Source organism: Culex pipiens, chromosome 1, assembly GCF_016801865.2.
Source record: "Culex pipiens pallens isolate TS chromosome 1, TS_CPP_V2, whole genome shotgun sequence".
NCBI lineage: Eukaryota > Metazoa > Arthropoda > Insecta > Diptera > Culicidae > Culex > Culex pipiens.
In genome coordinates, this window is record NC_068937.1 from 95,649,692 (window position 1) to 95,672,318 (window position 22,627).

Consider the following 22,627-nt stretch of genomic DNA (forward strand, 5'->3'; position numbering starts at 1 on the left):
GCTTTTGCTTGATGCAGTTTTCATTCTTGTCTGTTTATAGTCTGGCTGGTTGAGGCTGGTCTAGTGTGGAATGCTTTGTTGTGTCGAACTGATAATATTTGGGTTGTATGTGATGGCGTGTCACGACGGGAGGGATTTCTGTAAGGAGAAGTCGGAGCAACTGGTGAACAGAAAGCTTTGCATATTTAATAGTGATTTTCAGATTCATTTGAAAAATGTTGATAGTTTTTTTCACGTTTAACTTTATTTGTTATATTAAAAACTCTAACATTATATCTACAATTTATATATTGATTGCAAAAACCAAAATGTCCTTCATATTTTGCACCATTATCACATAACAGTAAACTTAATGCGGCCAATCTCAAACTACATGCGAAACTGCCATCTAACCAGTATTGATGGCGATAAACGGGGAAGCTTATAGCCGTTTCGTTTGTGTGGTACATACACAATGCTGCGGTTTTCCATTTGGTTGGTAATCGTCAGTTATTGGGCGATAAATTTACGACGAAAGCCAAGCGAAGCCACTTGATGCAAGAATCGAGACACAAAAGGGAAATTACAGGAAAATGGGCACTTTTCTTTTTGGATGTAACGAAATAAAGTGCAGATTCGATAATCGAATAAAATTCCGATTTTTTTCTATTTTACCTGATTTTTAAAAGCTTTACTCCCAGCGATTTTTTTACATTTTTGAAAAGTTTTAGTGGACTAATGCCAACCAGTGTTGTTAAAATATCCAACTATCAGCTCTCAATGACTACAGTTATCAAGCCCCAAATACAACTGCTCTTCTTTTCGTATTGATACTCTCAGCGCCTCTCCTTTTTCGCTCTCATGCCTGCTTTCACGATAATCCCACCGCAACAGCGTTCAACCACAAAAGCCGCTACAAAACCAATTTCACAAGTGCAGTTTAACGGAACGGCATGCGTGGTCGGCTCCTAATAGCCGTCTCGCGTTCTTTCATTGCAGTTTTCGGATTGATTGAGAGACTCAGCGGCCAGAGCGGTGACAGAGAGAGAATGCCATCGCTGAGAATCACGAGACACGTGAAGAGATCTCACAACACACAAGCTATATGCCAAATCAAGGTTTCCGAGAAAAACGCGTTTTAGTGTTTGACACTAAATCTTCGTCAAGGCAATAAGAGTGGCATATAAGCAGTTTGGTTTTTCGCATCGGCAGCCAAATGTAAACACTATTTTAGTGAAATTCAAGTTTTAGAAGTTGCGTTGGAACATCCTCTACCACCTGGTGCTAATAACTCGTTTTTGACAAAAGTGGGTATTAGCCGTTTTTTTATGATGGGCAGTATAATCTCTGATGTTTTTGGTGCAGAGATAATCAAATGATAGCTTCTTTTATCACTCATTTGCAACACTGATGCCATGTTTTTAGCTATAGAGCAATTCCATCTCAAATAAGGAATTTTGCTGGTACTTTTGTACCCGACCCTCTCCGATTTCAATGAAACTTTGTAGACATATTATCCTAGGCCTATATAAGCCATTTTTGTGTATATGGAGCCAATTGTACTCGCAATTGACATTTGATAAGGGCGTAAGTTATTTAGATATTTTTGTATTATGTAATTTAAAAATGACTGTATCTCTAAGGCGTTTCATCGTACCAAAAAGTGGTCAAAGACAAACTTGTAGGAAATTGGACGGGCTTTCTGAAAAAAATACACTGAAAGAAAAATACTCGCCACTTCTATGGGATTGTTCAATTTTTATGTTTAAAAATTAAATTTTAAGGTGAAGTCACCATTTTTTTTCGAACAAAATTTTTGAGGAAATAGCCTAAAATCTTACAAAAAGACTCACGAAAAATGCAGGATGGTATGTCTCTCCTAAAAAAATACAAAAAATCATTTACTAAAACTGTTTTTTTGAAAAGTGGTCTAAACGGCAAAATTTTCAAAATTTCAAAGGTGAACTTATGGGAAATTGGACGAGCTTTCCGGTAAAAATATTTACGAGACTGAAAAATCAAGTCTGTCATATAGAAAATGACAAAAACCACCAAAAAGCCTATTTTTTCAACATTTTTATTTTTAAAACCGCTGTATCTTCGCAAGGATTGGACTTAGGACAATGGTCAATATGGAAACTTTTTTGTAAAATTGTCTGGAGAATCGATTCTCACTATCGATTTTTGAAAATTTTGACGTTTAGACCACTTTTCAAAAAAAAAAGTTTTAGTAAATGATTTTTGTATTTTTTTAGGAGAGACATACCATTCTGCATTTTTCGTGAGTCTTTTTGTAAGATTTTAGGCTATTTCCTCAAAAATTTTGATCGAAAAAAAATCGTGACTTCACCTTAAAATTTAACTATTAAACATAAAAATTGAACAATCCCATAGAAGTGGCGTGTATTTTTCTTTCAGTGTTTTTTTTCAGAAAGCTCGTCCAATTTCCTACAAGTTTGTCTTTGACCACTTTTTGGTACGATGAAACGCCTTCGAGATACAGTCATTTTTTAATTACATAATACAAAAATATCTAAATAACTTACGACCTTATCAAATGTCATTTTAGAGTACAATTGGCTCCATATGCACAAAAATGGCTTATATAGGCCTAGAATAACATGTCTACAAAGTTTCATTGAAATCGGAGAGGGTCGGGTACAAAAGTACCAGAAAAAAATTCTTATTTGAGATGGAATTGCTCTATAGTGCAGGGGTGGCCCTTAGACCCATTTTAAAATTTAAAAATTTAATTTTAAAATACTTGAAAAATAATGTTTCGTTTAAACTTTTTTGTGAAATTATTTTAACTTTGTTTTCTATTTTTAAGTGATATATAAGAAATAGTTTATCCATGCTTGATCCTGATTGTACAACACAAATATTTTGTTTGAAAATCTATCTTGTTTAATGTTTAAATTTGATTGAATAATGTAATTTCGTTAAATTTTCATTAAACATTTTTGAAAATGAGTTATAAAACGATCAAATTTGACCCAAGTAGAAAACTGTATAGCAGAAATAAAGCTATTCATTATTAATTTTTTAAATTATAACGCACAATATTGTCTTATGGGCTGGGCCTCCAACTTTTTTTTCCACTTAGAAAACTTCAAACTCGGGATTGGAACTCATGACATTTTGGATTACGAATCTGGGTCTGATTCAAGCAGACCAAAATTTATCAAAACTTTAATGAAATTGGAGAAGTAATTTTTAAATAATACTTTAGCTACGATTTATCATTATAGTTTTACTGTCCCTGATCGCATAAATGTCCCATATGCATTTTCACCGTTTTTGAGTTATTTATGCAGTCTGGTTCAATATCGTGTGCTCTTTCAGAAAAGCCTGCAACAACTGTTTTTGCATATGGCACATTAATGCGAACATGGGCAGTTAACTTTATTTAAAAACAAAATCACCCAACTTTTCAAAGTTTGTGTCACCCTTTTTAAATGTTTTTTTTTTTTTTCAAATGATTATTGAAATTTTAATGAGAATTCATTATATTTGTAAAATTACGATTGTCTTCATCCACAAAATGTTTAACCATCCCTCGACCTTGACCAGTCCGTGGTATATAAACTTCTTACAAATTAAACTTCTAACCAGAATTCGTTATTAGTTGAGGTATGCAAATTCAGTTGAAAGCTTATGAATTCTAATATTTGAATGACGAAACATACATGTTCAGTTCAGTTTGATTGGTTGTTAAAACGTAATTTATGTTTTTCACCATTTCACGGTGTGTTTTCTAGAACAAGCTTAAGATAAAAATTCGGCAAGTCTAGAATGAAAAAAAAAATATTTTGGGAACCTTTTGGGTAATAAATCGCTTTCACCTTTTAGTTTAGCATTGCTTAATGCTTAAATTTGTATCTGGGCAATCAGTTGCAAAAAAATGTGTTAAATTTGTTTCGGAAACTGTTTATTTCAGGTCAAATATTGGCCAAATAAGTCATAAGGAGGCATATTCATAAGAAATTGAATTAATATGTACATGAATCCGTCGATTTTCAGCGACTTTTCTGAAGAAAAATCCTCTAAAATCGGAAAAAATTGCTCAGCAGAGCCTCGTCGGATAAACTCCTGCTGAAAAAATCAACTTTTTGCACATTAATCAATAAACTTCTATTATGAAACTTTGATAAAGTTCACCGTTATTAAGCTATAACCATTTCAGATTATTTTTTCTTAAAAAATCAGTATAGAAGCGCCTTCTTGCTGTGCTGATTGATATGGTAGGTTTTTTTTTAAATATAGTGTCCACCTTCTCGCAAAAAAAAAAATACTTTTAGAAAGTTGGGGAATATCTTGTTATTATTATTTTTTGTAGGTCAAGACCTCATATGCGTTTATTTTCAATTTGAACTTTTGAAGGGCTCAAATCCAAGAAATAGACTTATGATTATTATCTAGATTTATCAGAAAACAAGCCACAGTCACATCTAACAGTAATGCATCAACGAATCAATATATGCTCCAACCTAAATCGTGCCCGACCCATCAATGTCGAGAAAGCTTCTGCCTGAAATTACCAAATGTGATGGTACCGACTTTTATATAACCTTACATAACCTCTCAGACCTCCCAACATGGGCGACTTTCCCCTTAGTCACGTGTCAGCTGACTTTTGAAGCTATACTAATGATTCGAGCAGAATAACACAAGATGTAGGCGTTCACTAACGTATGTAGGATTTAAAATTTCGTCTTTTTTGCATAGGTTTGCTTTTATATCAAAATGATTCCTGGATCAACCTTCTACAATTTGTGGTTCCCGCGATATTCCAGATTGAAAATCAGGATTTCTTTTTGTTTTGATGGTATCAAGTATTAACAGTCCCACCAAGTTTGAGCAAGATGATCTGATTAAGTTGACTTCAATTTTGCACTTTTCGGTGTACGATTGAGGTACCACAACCTCTACGGTTATTTGACAGGTATTTATACCTTTGTCATAAAATAAATTGTAAATCGGTTGACTTCTCCAAAGTAAGAATATTCTATTCGATGAAAATAAACACTTTTCCCCTTCCAAGCGAATTCGTGTTTTGGGTCAAGAGCATATCATTTCTACCTCTTTCTGCAGCAGTAGACGAAGAGAAGGAACATTAATTCAGTACGTACCTACATGGAGAAACGTGGCCCGATGACGATGCCGACGACGATGATGATGGGGTTTTTCACCCTTCGCCGACATTTGGGGGTTCGGAACGACCCAAGAGACGGAATTAAGGGGGGGCGGTAGTGGTAATCCTGCTTATTTTTGGGGTGGCAAAAGCCCATTTCCCGATGAATTGCCCGTGATCTGGCTGGAAGGGGCGGCTGGCTCTGCTGGGTGTGAGCACTGAGTTGTTGCCAACTACCCCTAAATGTTGGCTGGTAATAATCGGAACTGAGTTCGTGCTTGAGGCAATATTTAATATTTTATGCATTAGTCATGAAATTGGAAACCGTGGATTTTTGTTTGGTTCTTAAAAATGGAACGATTACTTTATCAGAATTGGTCTCCATGATTTATGATACAGTCATACATTACTTCAAGCCCCAAATTCTATTGAAAAATATGTTTTTAACAATCCTAAACCTGATTAATGTTTTGAGAAAATTGCACACTGCGGAAAACCGCAATCATCTGATGCATCCTGTTTTCCACACGAAAGCACACAATCAACGTCCCTCCTGGGGAAGTAGTTCACGGTTATCCGGAGAGTGTCACATCCTCTGGGAAAAGTGCACTCTTCAATGTCATAAACACAGATTCATGCCCACTTAGGCACACACATATGCAGTGCATAATATCTGGGGAAGCAGGTTTTGAAAATGGCGTATCGACTTTAGAAAAAAAGTTTTTTTCTGTTTTCTTTAAAAGCATTTAGTTGCGCCCTTTTAAAATATTACACCAGATGTTATCATATCCCCATCTTCCACTCACTGCAGCAGCCTGTTTACGTGATGCATGTTTGTTGTCAGTTCACACGTGTCGTACACGGTGTGCATTTTCGCCCACAATGAATGGTGGTTTATTCATGGAAATTTTCTCCCCGCTTGGCAGGTTGGAAAAGCCGACTCTTTGCATGGGGTCCTTAAACTGTCGTTAGAGTTTTTTTTTATAAATATAATTTTAAACAATGTTGACTTCTAAATTTTGCATGAATTTTGGTTTTATCTTTTTAAATTTTATTTTTCAAATTACAGAACTTGACGTTTGTGAAGTTCATGTCAGTAAACGCTTCGTGTCACAGAAAAACGTGGGAGCGCATGGTTGCTTAAGAAGATTCCATACAATTTATAATTTTATTTCTTGGCAAAGATTTCACTTAAATTCAATTCTATCGATTGGAGCGTGTTCAGGGTGCCCAAATCTATCATACCTTGACGAAACTGAAGCGTTTACTGACACCAATTTCAGAATTGTCGAATTGTGTTATTCATCAAATTTATATGAGTTTTTTACCAAGTTAAGAACCCCATTGCGCCAGTTCTCTCTAGGGACGCACCACATGTCTCTTCCGTGTCTCTGCCGTAAAGTGAGTAATAATGACAAACTTGACACAGATCTTAACCACGAAGCCACTTTTGCAATGACAAACACACACACACCTGTGAGAACCTGCTCCACAGACGTGTGCAGTGCAATGTGATGTGTGTAAATTGCAGCGATGATGAATGAAACCCCCCAATTTATGAATGATAAATTATCCCGACAGTCTTGAGATGACACACCTGTCTCTATTCATTAGCTCGGATTTTGACAATCTGCAAATTTGCTGCTGGCACATCACACCGAAAAGGTATGCCGCCCTCGAGAAGGAGTGACACTATTTCCCATTAGAGTCAGCGCACTCGGTGCATGTACGGCCGACCTGTTTTTTTTTCTCGATGTTGTGTGTCGTCCCCGTAGGCACGGCAAGATGCTCCAGATAAAAGCACATCCTGTTGGTGTTGTTGATGGTATTGTTGTTCAATGGATGGTTTATGAGCGCGATACACCGCACCAACAACAACAACCAACACAAAAACGACTGAGTGCATACAACGGTGTCAATGGCGTGTCCTAGATTGTAACCGCTACAACGGTGGAAAAGTAGGTTAGTACTTTTTATTTGAGGAGAATAGTTTTAAATTCTATTATAACTCTATATTATAGGTCTGGCTCCTGCTGTTTTGTCGTACGGGATGTTTATTTTCTAAATTTGAGTTTAGAACGCCTTTTTGATCCTCTCCATGTGAAGTGAAATTCCGATTAGATCGTGTTATCTTGGCACATCATGCATTTGCGACAAGTAGCCAAAGGGAATTTTAGTCAGAGGCAGTTTTGTCACACTTGCATGAATCTTTACTGTTAACATTTTTGATTATAGCTCAGCATCAGAGAATAAGATTCTCTTTTCCTTAATTATGGCACAGATTATCAGCAAGTCAGCTTTTATTGAAAAGTACGATACACAGTCAAAAATAATGTAAATTTGGGAGGTGTAATTTTGGAAGGTTGAATATTACCTCTTTTTTGATGTAATTTTATCTCAATTTAGACTGAAAAAGTGACATTACACCAGAAATGTGGTAAAATTACACATTTTCAGAGGTAAAATTACACTTCCCAGATGTAATATTACCATGATTTTTTTTTACTGTGTAACATCTCAATTTTCCCAAAGAAATCACAAAACGATTTTTAAAAGAATTTAATTTGGTAAAATGGTTGACATTTATTTCATGGCCAAATAATAAGATTTTCCTTTGATTGAATATGTCACAGATTGTCATTAGGGCAGCTTTCATAAGAAAATTTAATAAAATGTCCATTTCTGGAGACTTCTGTTACAATTTCAAAATAAAAATGTATTTTAAATATTTTTTCAAAGAGATGGAATTTGGTAGATAGAATGCTTGAATTTCACTCTTGAGCCTCAGAATAAAATTCTCACTTTTAATATTAAGTTTGAGTTCTTCGAAATTGCCCAGATCATTACCATTTTGGCCATCATCTTGGATTTAAAATTTCCAAATCACGTTAGAGCATTTTTGGGTGAGATAAACGACCCTGAACAGGACAACGATATTTTATTTTATTGATTATTCGAAGTGAAATTTTGCCCGAACACTTCGATTTTTTTCAAATGACCTCGAGGGAAAAATAACTCGAGGACATAATTCTCTCGGCTTAAGGTCATTATTCGGACGAGTGTTGCCCAGTTTTGAGTGTAGAATCATAGTCTGGGGTTAACAAAAAAATATTGCATGCTTCCAAACCTAAAATTTTCTACAATTTTAAGAGTTGCAATGCTATCAGAAATCTGCAATCAGATTTTTCCTAAATTTCTTACAAGAAGTACTTCTTTTATAATTCATTTTTGCAATTCCGTCGTGAAACTACATACTTTTCCTGTCATTCTTGAACGACGAAATAGCCTACTTTTCTGTACCAAAAATAACAGAATCGAATAGCAACACTTTTGAAAATAAATGATGAAAAGTTCTACTTTTCAGCACTGAAATGGGTGTTGAAAAGTTGAACTTTTCAGCACTTGTTTCGAAAAGTAACACTTTTCAACATTTTTTGATTTAAACGATTTATTGACAAAATACATGAAAATTCGACTTAAAATTTCACTCAATGGGTGTTTTTCGAAATTGCAAAAAATGTTGTATGGAACTCGTTGCAAAACTTGATTTTTTCAGCACTCGTCGTATTTATCCAACTCGGTGAACCTCGTTGAATAAATGTACGACTCGTGCTGAAAAAATCTTCTTTTTGCAACTTGTTGCATAAACTACTATTTAAAAAACCGTGCATCTATCAAAATTTTAAAAAAAGTTACGATAACGAGAATCAAACCAGAGACCTTTGATATACTCACTAAAAAATGGTAGCATTATTCTTTCGAGTGTACCATTGAGCCCTTAATAAATTATGAGGGTACGATTCTCTAGACGCTTTATTGTGGGTGTACGATTTGTTTTACAATTTGAATGATAATCGTATCATGCTATAGCAGAATGTGTGGAAAACAAGCAAAAAATAAATAAATAAATGTGAACATATGATAAAAGAATAATGTACAACTTTTCGAAACAAATGCTGGTAAGTTGAACTTTTTAGAACTCAAATGGATGCTTCTTTTTCGTGATCAAAGGTAGTATGTTTCGTCATTCAAAAATGACAGTAATAGCAAGAACGCAATTTTTTTTTAAAGTTGGAAACTTAGTTAGTTAAATATTACCTCTTTTTTGAGTAATTTTAACCTAAATAATGCGTAAAAATGTGAAATTAGCATAGCATAGCATTGAGTATGAGGTTATGAGGGGTTATGAAGGTATGAGGTCAGGATTCACTGTGGTAGGTGATGCGACAATAAGCAATTTGTTTATCTGTTGATATTTTAAAAATCTTCGGCAGCCATAATTGCGCTTAAAAAATGAGTTCGCGTAAACGTGAACGGAGTTCATGCCAACGGGAACCAGGAAGAAAACTGTTCACTTTCATGGTGCAATGCACTATCAAAGTTGAACAGTTTTCTTCCTGGTTCCCGGTGGCATGAACTCCGTTCACGTTTACGCGAACTCATTTTTTTAAGCGCAATTATGGCTGCCGAAGATTTTTAAAATATCAACAGATAAACAAATTGCTTATGGTCGCATCACCTACCACAGTGAATCCTGACCTCATACCTTGATACGCGAACTCATTTTTTTGAGTGTGATTATTTAAAAACTTTTTTAATAGAACGCGTGCCAACCGAGCAGTAGTGCTATGGGCTGGACTTATCAGTATATTTTTTCTGTTTATACGATAACGCGAGTAAATTTCAAAAATAGTAAATAAAAGACGCTTTACTTTTCATAAAATGGATAAGTTTGATGAGTTAATACTCAAACTGCCAGTTGGAATAAATTATTACGATCAACAAATATGAACGAAAAGAAAAGAGGACACCGCGTTAACGATTGTGATGAAATTAAAACAATAACTTAAACGAACTAAACCGGCGGCGTGCCTTCCGATCAACGATGATAAACGATGAAAAATAAAATATCAAATAAAAGGCTCCGAAAAACACGATGCAGAGTAACCGCGGGGTCCCGCTACTCACAATCGAATCTTAGCAGCGATACAACGAAAATGAAAGAGATGAAAATGCAAAAACGAGTCTGGGCGTCCCCGTGGCCAGCGCACTAATTTTGACGTAGACTTACGTCTTTGTCGAAGGTACTGGGGTGCCATTCCAAAAAACCCGGGCCGAAGGCCCTGGAATACTGCGTCATCCGTCAATCGCTTATATCTTCCTTCCCTCTAATCGAATCAACACGATTTATGTTCCATTCGATTCGAAAATTATTCAGCAATTTGCTATAAAACTTTCATTGTTGGCAAAATAGTTTTACTATTGAAACAACTCAATGTTTTAAAATGTTTTCAAAATGCAGAGATTTCGCAAGCAAAATGAGCGTTTCCCAAACACGGACGGGAAGGTCAAGTACCTATTTTGAGGGGAAAATCACCCAAGCAACCCGATCGGTGTCGGTCGCGAAAAAGAGGGGAAGTAGAGGGCCGGCAAAACTATAAAAGAATTTTCCCCAGTTTCCAAAACATCATTCACGTCTCAGACGTCGGACCGGCAACACCAGCAGCAGCAGCAGGAGAGACCAGAGCAGCACCGAGAGAGAGACAGAGCAGCACCGGGAGAGAGACAGAGCATCACAGGGAGAGAGACAGAGCATCACCGGGAGATGGACGGAACAGCAACCGTGTGATTGTCAATCAAGCAAGAAGGGGGTGAGGACTGCTCATCTCTTCGAAGTTGCCTCACCCCTCGTCCCTCGCCCCACCCGGGCGAGTCAGCAATAAATAATGGCGCGCGTTCGCTGCTGTGAGTGCTGCTTGGGGAGCGATGCATATTTTGACAAAATTGGCCACAGCCTGCAGTGGCCGGTTACCTCAGGGAAGGCTCCCCCGGGGGGATATTTGCCAAACAATACAAGTTTTGGCAATATGTGTATTAAAATTCATGGTTTTGATACTGGTAATGAAAAGGCCATTTCGACAATGGTGGCCACAACCTTAGGGAAGGTTCCCCTGGTGGGGGAGCGGGTGTTTTTGGGACATTTACCGAACTGTACGATTTACTGTACGGCAATATTGGTATCAAAATTCATGGTTTTTGATACTGAACATAAAAATTGCAATTTTGACAGTGGTGGCCACGACCTGAAGTGGCAGGTGCTCTCAGGGAAGGTTCCCCAAGGGGAGGGGGGGGGGGGCATATCAAACCATACGATTTTGGGCAATATGGGTATCAAAATGCATGGACTTATTCCGTAACTAGGAAATTCCTCAAAACTAAGATAGAAATCACTAACTCCACACAAAACTTAACGTAGTCTACGCTATTCCGGTTATGTCTGTGACATAACTACTTTGACTTTTCTTTCCTTAATGTCAGCGTGTCTTTCGATAAACGATTCTATAGAAATGTCTTTTGCATCGTGAAAATTTAATACATAATTTGAAAAATTTATGCACAATTTACCTGACACCATGCCTTCCGATCAACGATGATATAGAAAGGGCTTTTAAAATCACTTAACAATTAATGTTATCTTAATTAAAGCACAAAAAAACACCAATCACTGAAAAAATGACGCCCGAAACACGAATAATCCTGCAAGGCGATGCCAAATCGATGCCGTCGTGCTATCATGTTGTACGTCGCTTTTTGACGTTCCGAAAAAATCGCGTTTCAATGTTTGACCTTGCATAAACAAAAACGAGAGCACGCAGTGTAAACATTAACAAACACGTTTTGTTTGGTTGACCATTTTGTGCATTGCCCCGAAGTTTGGTTGAATTTGATTGCCGGAGTCCCGAGTTATAATTTAAAATGTTTACGGTAGTCGAGCTCGTACCTGTGTCAAACGCGTTCTGACCTAAAATCCTTTTGGCCAATTGTCGAACTTACATCAATATTTCCGGTATCTCAGGATTGAAATCGAATTTTGGGGATCTGTGAAGGTCAAAAGGTGAGGTATTGTGAGCTGCACAAAATGGCGTTCTTAACTCAATTTGCCCTAAAATACACGTACGACAAGTTAGCACGACGGCGACAAAATGTAAACATTAGGTGTATCCCCCTCACATTTTATGTCAATGTTCTTCGGAGTATGCGGGATTCACTCAATGTTTACATTTGTTTATAGAACCTAATAAAAAAAAAGTCCAGAATGTGAACAGCAACTTTAACAAAGAATTGTGACTACACTGCCAATATGATGATAAACAATCAAATACCAGTTCAATTTACAATCAAACGAGATCTGACTAGAAGATACGACACATGATAAGATATCACGAAGTAAAAACACGCAATAAGGACGAGTAAACACGCCGTTTTCCTGCCACTCTTGTTGTCATGGGTAAAATCCTTCATCCTCATTCCCAACGGTTATTTTTAGTTCTCCACTTCTCATGCACAGAAAAAAAAATCATGGTAATATTACATCTGGGAAGGGGTACATCTTTTATGTCAGAAAAAAGGTGTAATTTTACCTCTGGAAATGTGTAATTTTACCACTTTTCTGGTGTAATGTCACTTTTTCAGTCTAAATTGAGGTAAAATTACATCATAAAAGAGGTAATATTCAACCTTCCAAAATTAAAGCTTCCAAATTTACATTATTTTTTTTCTGTGTGTGGAATCCCCTTGCGTGGAACGCAACCCACAAATATCTTCCTACCTCCAAAAGGGTTGGTGGTCACCATGGTAACCAGCATCATCAAATTATCATATTATTCCTGCACTCGTGATTCTCTGCTGATATTTATCCTAACGAAGGGTATGAACTCTTTAGTGTCTGCGTTGTGCACTTGCTGCCGAACCCAATTATGTTACGACAAGCGCATTTGATACAATCAGCAGATTACATTTCATTTCATGGACAGCAGACAACGAATGACACAAGCTATGCAAATTTTATCTCCTCTCACCATCTATCAAGCCAAGCACTCGTTGCACTCTTGAACAACACACAAAATCCAAATCTGGCACCCAAATCAAATTATTTCAGCTCAAACAGTGATTGGAAGAAGGGCCATAAAGGCGGATTGTAGTTCGATCCCTAAATCCGTAAAACCAAAAGCTCAAAAGCTATTTGCACTTTACAGAAGAGAAGGGCGAGCTGGTCCTCCACCGTCGGTTGGTCGTAACGACGCAACAATTGAGATTTTAATCTGGTTTTAGCATCCTAATTCTACTTTGCCAAAGTACTACAGCGAAAAGTCGGTTTTTGGGCACTTTTTAATCCTTGATGTGAATCAGAAGTTGGATAAAAGGTGACAAAATTTCACTAGTCAAACCATCAAGGTTCTACTGTAGTTCGGTCCGATCTGAGCGCTCGGGTGCACTTGATGCTGGCCAAATCTCTAATTATGGACCGCGCCGTCGTCATGTCCTGTCTTTTGGGTTTTTGGGATGGAGAAAGCTTTTCCCGTTTATTGTGCTGAGGGATCCATTTCAGTGGGAGATTTTCCCTTTTTGCCCGTACGAAGCGAGTTAACCATTAATGACTTACCACAGCTCAAACTCATCATCTTATCAATGGCAGTCGACCGTGTAACGTTGTTGATGTTGTCGTTGACAGCAAATTTTGGAAATTTTGTGCCATTTTCCGGTTTGCCACCCATCAGCCGATTTGGTTTACACAAATTGGAATTTAAAATTGAATCAAAGTGGGAAGACAGAAGCTTGCTCCTTGCGAACGAGCTCAATTATGGTAATGGAATGGATGACCATCAGCTGTCGTTGGAGCACCCAAACACGAGAAAAGCCAGATTCTCTGACTTAAACAAGGATATTTAATAAATTCCTTAGTAAAAAAAATGCTAATTAACAAACTACAAGATGTACAAAAAACAATGTAAAAAATAAAAATCAAACAAAATAGCAGTTTGATAAAATAACATATTGAGGATTTAACAAATCAATTAAAGGCAAATAAACAAATCAACAAAAGGACAAAGCAGAAAAATAAATAAATAAAATAAACAACAAACTGATTAGTAAAAAAACAAACTACCAAATCCAAAGATGAAAAATAAAAAAAATTACAAAGTTTATAAACCAAATGAATAAATTAAATGGAAAAATAAAAAAAATACGAGTAGTCAAATGAACAAAATATCAAATTTTAAATTGAAAAATCGTTCCAATGAGCTATGAAGTTAAAAAAAATCTGGCAACCCTATCTGAAGTTATGGCCACTTGAAGTGTTATTCATATACTTCCCTGAAGTCAAATTCCTTGACATTTCAAAGAAAATGGGGTCCGGTCGGATTAGGGTGCCCAGGAAAAATGACCCTCTGCTCCACAAGCGGAAAACGTGTTTTTTTGGGTTATTTGAAGCATCTGTGCCAATTTTGAGCGAAATTGCTTAAAATTAACACATTGACACTCGAGCCTTAAGTTGGTGATAAAAATGTTTTTCATACAAAATTGAAACCGTTAACAACGTTTCAGGGTCGAATTTTACAGATTGAATATGTTCGACAAAGTTGTTGAGCATCAAATTTACAATTTAAATTTCATTTTTGGAAATATTTGGATGGAAGTAGCACACCTGGCAGAGAAAACCGGAGAAAATTGGGTTTTTCATACATTTTCCGGTTTTTCCCATACAAACTTTACCTTCGAATATCAAAGGGTGAATGTTGACCAATTTGGCTCATATTTGGCTCAGGGTCCTAAAATAGTTTAACCCTTCAGGCCTGAATTTTGAAAAAAATATTTTTTTTTAGTTGATGATGGAAAAATGATTCTTTTGACCATACGAAAATTATAGGCTAGTTTTGGGAATTTTGATTTTTGGGTCATATATGACCCATCAGGCCCGAAAGGGTTAAGGTTTGTCATTCAATCTTGGGGTCATGACTTTCAATGATAGTTCTGACATCAGGGACCAGAAATAGTAAATTGAAATGATAAAATAAGCACGATAAGTAAAATGCCCCTACAAACAACACAAAGAAAACCATTTTTTGATTGAAACATTCCGAAGCAAGATTTGAATGTTTTTCTAAAACAAACATGGCCGCCAAATTGCCGACCGGGAATGACACCTTTCAGAGCCTGGGAACAATTTTCAGCTTGTGGAGTGAGGTTATGACAATAAGTCCCATATTCTGGGCACTCTAGTCCGGATCCATCCATAGCTCTACGAAAATCCGACCCATCGTTTGATTGATGATCAAGATAAATTTCCAATGAGCTATAAATTTAGAAATGCTGGCAACCGTATTTAAAGTTGTCGCCATGCACTAAAGTGCTATTTACATACTTTTCTAAAGTCAAATCTTTTGATTAATAAAGTTCTATCATACGAATCATCGTTGAATTTTATAGTCAAAATACCTTTCAAATGAATTTGAAGCCAATAGAACTTGACACTCTGTCTCAAGTAATGATCTCTTAAGTTATATTTACGTTTTTTGCCTTTCTTACAAAAGAAAGGTTTAAGGTTTGCTTTTGGAAAAACGCTTTTTTCAGAAATCTTAAAAAAATCGTGCACGGCGAGGATTCGTCCCAGGAAAAAATCCTATTACTAACATGAAGGTTGAGATGCGCTCTTTCGATTGAATTTTGGCCCGAAACCCGGAACTCAAAGTCTGATTTTTGAGAGCTCTTTTTCTGAAATACATGAGCGATGTCTGTATCCGCTCTTAAAAATTTGTGTCTTCCATCACTGGAAAACCGCTCGTAAAACCCACAATTTTTATAAGTCAGATCTGTAGCAGTGGAGTCGGAGACGAACATTTTATTTTTCGATTCACAATTTTCGACCAGTAAATGTGGTCAAAGCCATTTTTAGAGGTATTTTTTGGACTATTTTACAGATAACACTATCAAATTTAAAGAATTCAGTTTCAAACAAAAAGCCATTCGAAAACATGCGCCATAAACTGTTTGGGCCCAAAATTTGAAGCTTTTCCAAAATGTATTTCCAGAGATATAGCGATTTTAGTGTTTTTCGTCTTATTTTTACCCTATTTTTTCCTATTAAATTTTTCCATTAGACAAATTCATATACTGAACATCAAATTCGAAGTCCCGGCTCGTTCTCGCTCGAAAGCTTAACAAATCGTCAAGTCGCTTGCGCGTTTTACGCTGCGCGTGAAAGTGTTCTTTCTGGCTTCTCATAATTGATTGACAAAGTGCAATAGCGATACATATTTTTTTTAAATTTAATCATAGACTAACAATAAAGACTGAGTACCCTTTATTTTTTTTCTAATAATGTCAATCCAATATGTTTTTCTTAATAAAATTTAAATATCTTGCAACAAATAATGTACTTCTGAAATAAAAAAAAATGGCATTTGAGGTTTAGCCTAAAAAGATTCGAAGCTTTAGGTAAAGTGCTCACTGGATGGTATCATTATGTTTCTGAAAAAATAATTGCACCAATATATTTCTCGGAGTTTCATCATTTTGTGAGAAAGGCTCTATTTCACCTCTGGTGATATTAAATCGGGTTTTTTAACCAAATCTAACTATGTTCAGGGTCATCATCCGACCTATCGTTGGATAGGTAATTAGAAGATCTTCCAAACGAGGCTAGAAGCAGGCTAAAAGTTTGATGATCTGGCAACCATGTCTGAAGTTATGCCAACTTTAATGATATTTATGTATACAAAGAGACGAGTTGTTCAACTCGTCTCTTTGTCTCATAGTAATGCATTCTGCTAAAACGCTCAACCAAACCACAAAGATATTTATGTACTTTTTGAGGCTAGATCCTTGTTGGACTAAGTTGATTCCATACTACAAAGCAAGTTTTTTTGTTCACTTGGGTGTGAGGGAAAGATTTAAAAGATTTTTTTGGCAATTTTTTTAATCGGAGCCATCTAGGGTTGGGTAGTGGAAGGTTATTAGTTATTAGGTTTTTTACCCGTTGCCAATTTATCCGATGTATAGTAACGTTTCGATTTTTTGAAAGTTAATTTAGTTTTGAAAATAAGCGATTTGGCTTATATTTAACACAGATGCTAAATTGTGTCTAAGCATACGATGAATAAGTGGCTCCTAAGTTTTTCAACAATTTCCAATATTTCTTGTCACCCTATTGGATGGGTCCAAAAATTGCACTAATAATGCCAAAATGATTGTTAAATCTTTGTTATGGCTTGGTAGTCATATTGGAAGCTAAAAAACATAGGTTTGGGTGTGTTCATTTCAAGATAATCAATCTTGGAGACCAACCAGGGTGATACTTTTTTTCAAAATAAATTAAATCAAAACAACGTTTTTCTTGAATTTAAATTTTCTTTTTCTCTCAATCCCTCCACAGGCCAGAAGGAGCTCGCCATCGAGCTCTACCGGAAGGGCATCCTGGAGCTGGAGCGCGGCATCGCCGTCGAGTGCTGGGGTGGCCGCGGCGAGGTGTGGGAACGGGCCCAGCGGTTGCACGACAAAATGCAGACCAACCTGTCGATGGCGCGCGACCGGCTGCACTTCCTAGGTGAGTTGTTGCAATAGAAACATGGTTGTTAAATATCAAAACAAACAAAAAGTGGATTTCGCCTACTCTTTATTGAACAAAAAGGTGTTTACGAGCTGTAACATGTTCAAAAGATTATTTAAAATTTAGTAACATTTCCTCTACAACTCTAACATCAATACAAGATTATATAAGGCAGTAGTAGAAAAGCATACTTTTGATGAACATAACCTAAATCGATCAAACTGCCACTACGGTGCAAGTCGACAGAGGTATAGGCCAACTATGCGTGGGCAGTCAGTCGCGACCAACATAATTCCATGCACTTTATGTGCATAGCTTCGAACCTCGGCTCGTTCGTAGCATTATGTCACTTGTCCATACCTTCACTTGATCAACGTAGTTTTCAGTCAACAGGTGGAGGAGTGCGTCGAAACAAATCAAAGCTGTTGTGTTGGCAATCATGCGTTAAATATTAGAAAAATACACTGGTTTAATGTGTCAGTTCAGTGTTTATCAAAATCATTTATTTTTTTACCTCTTACTTAAGCAATACAATTTTAAGCACATTTTTTTGGCATTTTTTATTATTAAACTGTTAATTAAAATCTATTTAGATATAAATTTCTTTCAACCAAGCAGAAGTCCATATTGAACACCTCCCTGAAAACATAGTTCAAATTATAAGTTTTTTTTTTTGAACAACAAACAAATCGCATTACCTTATTTCTGCGCGAGCCCAGTCCACCGCCTCGCTTTCCCCCGGCGTTGTAGTACGCAAAGAACTTCGGGTACGGACCTCCGTGGTGCAGCTGCTGCTGAATCTGCCCCGCGTACTGTCCGTGATCATACCCACCCTGGTCATGGTACCCATGGGCGGGCGCATATCCACCGTATCCCTGGTCGTGCTTGTTGTGGCGCTGCTGGCGACGCAGTTCCCGAGGGGTTGGCTGAACGTCGCCAAAGTCGATCCGGTTGATGTCCTTGCTGATCCGCAGCATGGGCATCAAACCCTGCACCAGAGACACACACGCCAGGAGCAACACAAACTTGTACATTTCGACTGATGAGACGCTGAAACTGTTCCGATTGAAGACGCTGGTTGAACTGTGCCTTTTTCCGACGGCGCAAAACATTTTTATAGAAGGAAAACAAAATCGTTCTTGACTCAAGTGGCGACCTTTCCTGTAAGTCGGATTCTTTCTTTGGATGAAAATTGCGTTACGTCGAAAACAAATCAATACAACAAACTCAAGAGTTTTGTAAATCGGCGATTGAACCCACCCCGGTAGAACATAGGCTCGCCGCATGTTTGAAACACGCAACGAGTCTACCCACCAATGAACGTTGTCTTTGATATCAGACCGGTTGCCGGCTGAACATGGCTTTTGGGGGTGCAAAATGGAAAACCGATCGCGCGTATTTGCAAACTTTTTTTTTAGGTAAGGGCTTGTTCAAAAATGTATCGGAAACTGCTCTAACCTCCACACTCTAGGAGGGTTGAAATATTGTTGAATAACCGTTGTAAAGTTGGAAGGTTAATCGAATTAAACTAAAAGTCGGTGAGAATCGGAAGCCTTTCTGCAATGGAGATGGCTCAGTCGTTGTTGAACCGTTGTTGAGTGTGCTAAAGTGGAAAATGTATTGATTTGTGAGGACAGGTGCTGAACACTCTAATAGGCAAGTCAATAAATGTAATAATTCATTTATTTTAAAAGACACAATTATTTCATCATAATTGTACTCCTCAAAAAGTAATCATCATCTATTTGGATACAGACCTCAGAAAAAATAAATTAAAATTAAAAATAAATCCCGAAATGCTTCTACAAACAGCATGTTGAAAAACATTTGTTGAGTGATTCTCCCCCAATACCGGAAATGGATTTTATTTGTATTTTTTTATTGGGCTCGAACTATTTGGGGGCTTGACCTCTATGAAAAAAGAAGTCATTTTGTGTCATTGGCAGTAGCTTGCCCAGCTCCTTCAGGAAGGTGGGGCAATAATATGGACGTTTTGAATATTACGTCGTTTATGGACACCCCTGACCAAATTTAGAACAAATTTCTGAGAATGGTGGGGCAGTTGCCCCATGTTGCCCCACCATGCTAGTGGTCATTGGTTCACCCGTCCAAATCTCCATACAACTTTGGCAGCTGTCCATACAAAAATGGTACGTAAATATTGGAAAATCTTTTTGATGAGGACTTTTCAGGAAAAAAGGCACTCGAAAAAAAATGCTTGTTTTTAAAATAATTCCAATTTGATTTCTCAAAATCTGTATTTTGCTGCCGTGTCATGATTTTTTTTAATGAGCAATTCTCTCCGAAATCGGCCGATTTCGACCATTTTTATTTTTTGCATTTTTTTTATTTGGCTCAAACTTTCTGGGGGCCTTCCCTATGACCAAAGAAACTATTTTGTGTCAATGGTTCATCCATACAAGTCTCCATACAATTTTGGCAGCTGTCCATACAAAAATGGTACTTAAATAAACAGCTGTAACTTTTGAGTGAATTTTCTGATCAATTTGGTGTCTTGGGCAAAGTTATAGGTATTGTTGAGGACTTTTAAGAAAAAAATAGGTACACGGAAAAAATAATTTGCCGATTGTTTTATCAATATTTTTTTCACAAAAACTCAATTTCCCAAAATATGTATTTTTTGATTTTTTTTATATGTTTTTGCGGACAAAAAACCGCATCTTTTGAGCCATAGAAAAGTATGGTCAAAAAATCTGCCGCCGAGTTATAAATTTTTGAAAAAGCAGTGATTTTTAGAAAAAAAAAATCATGCAAAAAAAAAACTTGGCCAAATTGTTTTATGTATAGAATTTGCAATCGAAAAGTACTTTACAGATTTTTTGTTAAAGGGCTCCGTTTTCAAGATATAGCCACCGAAAGTTTGATTTTAGCGAAATATTTGCAGTTTTTCGATTTTTAAAAATAGTGACCATGAGTGACCATTTCTGATTGAAGATTGAACCACTGATTGCTGAGATACAACGGGTTAATGAAAAGAAACAGGAAAATTTAAGTTTTTCTTAGTTTCACCCAAACAACCCTCCATTTTCTTATGTCGATATCTCATCAACTAATGGTCCGATTTTCAATGTTAAAATATGAAACATTCGTGAAATTTTCCGATTTTTTCGAAAACAATACTTTAAACAAATTGAATCAAGTCTAACATTTCAAAAGGGCCAAACATTCAATATTACGCCCTGTTCATTTCCGGTTTTGGTAGAGAATTGCTCTAATGGAAACAAATTCGGAAGCAATTAAAATCTTGCGAATTTGCAATCGAAAAATACTTTATTAAGTACACCGTTTTCAAAATATGGCCACTTTAAGTTCTATTTTTACTTAAATTTCGCAGTTTTCGATTTTTTAAGTAGTACGTAACTTTCAACGCTAAAAAATTAAACACTTGTAAAAAAAGTCTAATCTCTTCGAAAAAATATAGTTTGAATACTTTGAAAGCAAGGCTTACTTTTCAAAAAGGCCAAATATTCAATATAAATCGCTCTTAGAATCCTTGGAATCATAAGTTTCATTTTTAAGGTCCAATATCAAATTTAGATTTTTTGCTTTTTTGGGTGTTTTTAAACCCGTTTTAAGTTAGGACTCAGGGGTATTCAAAAACACGGAAAATGAAAGAAATGAAAAATCTGTTTAAAGGACCTTTTTTTTTAAAAAAAATACAGTAATGTTAGTCTTGATTTCAAAATTTTCTAAATCTTTTTTTTTCGAGAAAATCAGAAAATATCACAAATTCTTCTTTTTATAGCATTGGAAATTTACTGGTTTTACAAATCGAAAAACTGCAATTTTTTAGTTCAAATCAAACTTCAAGGGGCCATAGCTCGAAAACGGTGCACTTTATCAAAATTTCTGTAAAGTACTTTTTGATTGCAAATTCGATTTTACATTTAAAACTGTAGTTTTTTTTTTTTTGGGAATCAAATTCTCGTAAAAAAAGCTTATTGAAAAATCGGTTAAAAAGACTTTTCGTATATAACTTTTGTTTTTCTAAATAGTCCTCATCAATACCTACAACTTTGCCGAAAACATCGAATATATCAAAAAATTCCTTCAATAGCTACAGATTTTCGAATATTTTCATACCATTTTTGTATGAATAGCTGCCAAAATTGTATGGATACTTGTATGGGTGAACCAAATACACAAAATAGCTTCTTTGATCATAGGGAAGGCCCTTACAAGTTTGAGCTTGATAAAAAAATACAAAAAATAAAAATGCATAAAATCGGTTGATTTCGTGAGAATTGCTCTTAACAGTAAAAAAAACATCATGGTTATTTTACATCTGGGAATATTGACCGATTAGTTGTCAGAAAAATGATAAATTTTTCCTCTGATAATTTGTAAATTAACCTTTTTCAACCCTTCAACCCCTGAGTCATATATGACCCAAATATCAAAATTTCCAAAACTATCCTGTAATTTTCGTATAATAAAAATAATTTTCCATCGCTATCCTAATTTGTTTTTTTTGAAAATTCAGGCCTGAAAGGGTTAAATAAACTCTACATCATTAGTTTGACTATACAAGTCTTCATTCAAGATTCAGACGTCAGCTCTAGCCGCGAGCGGTCGTCTCTCGAGCTAGTCATCGCATTTCGCGCGCGTTTTCTGACGGTGATTTGTTTACCTTCGCCTACGGCCATGGCGGCGGCCGCGAAGGCGGAAAGTGAGTGGACGGAACAAAGGACCAAGGAGGGGAAGTTGTTTTACTGGAACAGCGTTACCAAGGAGAGTGTGTGGGAGAAACCGGACGGGTTTCAGGCGGAGAAGCAGCCGGCAACGGACAAGAAGCTGGAGAAGTCTTCGGAACCGGGTCACCCAACCCCGCGCGTTCGCAAGTACCATGACCATCCAGGAGGACAGTGGGTCGTTTTCTTCCGGCCGAAGTCCAAGCCCCTGAACGTGATGCGGATTGCGGCGGACTTGGAAAAGCACTACTCAGGCGTGACAGAAGTGACGAAGCTCCACCGGAACAAGCTACGAGTTGCTCTCAACAACGCGAAGGAGGCGAACGGAATTGTTTGTGACCCGAAATTCTGCGTCGAATACCGAGTCTGGATCCCAGCGCGTTCGGTGGAGATCGACGGTGTGGTCAGTGAAGA

At 36.7% G+C, this 22,627-nt stretch overlaps 2 protein-coding genes across 3 annotated transcripts in view; one reads left to right on the forward strand and one right to left on the reverse strand.

Annotated features, from left to right (window-relative positions):
• Window positions 1-22,627, forward strand: part of LOC120426016 (spastin) — a 74,051-nt gene that overhangs the window by 26,710 nt on the left and 24,714 nt on the right. For both annotated transcript variants that reach the window (XM_039590690.2, XM_039590691.2), the window contains exon 2: window positions 17,328-17,498. In XM_039590690.2, the coding sequence (XP_039446624.1) occupies window positions 17,328-17,498 (171 nt within the window). The remainder of the gene's footprint in view (window positions 1-17,327; window positions 17,499-22,627) is intronic.
• LOC120426020 (uncharacterized) lies at window positions 17,512-21,346 on the reverse strand. Its single transcript, XM_039590695.2, has 2 exons — window positions 18,200-21,346; window positions 17,512-18,140 (listed from the first exon to the last, which is right to left on the reverse strand). The coding sequence occupies exons 1-2, from the start codon at window positions 18,785-18,787 to the stop codon at window positions 18,108-18,110; spliced, it is 621 nt and encodes a 206-aa protein (XP_039446629.1). The 5' UTR covers window positions 18,788-21,346; the 3' UTR covers window positions 17,512-18,107.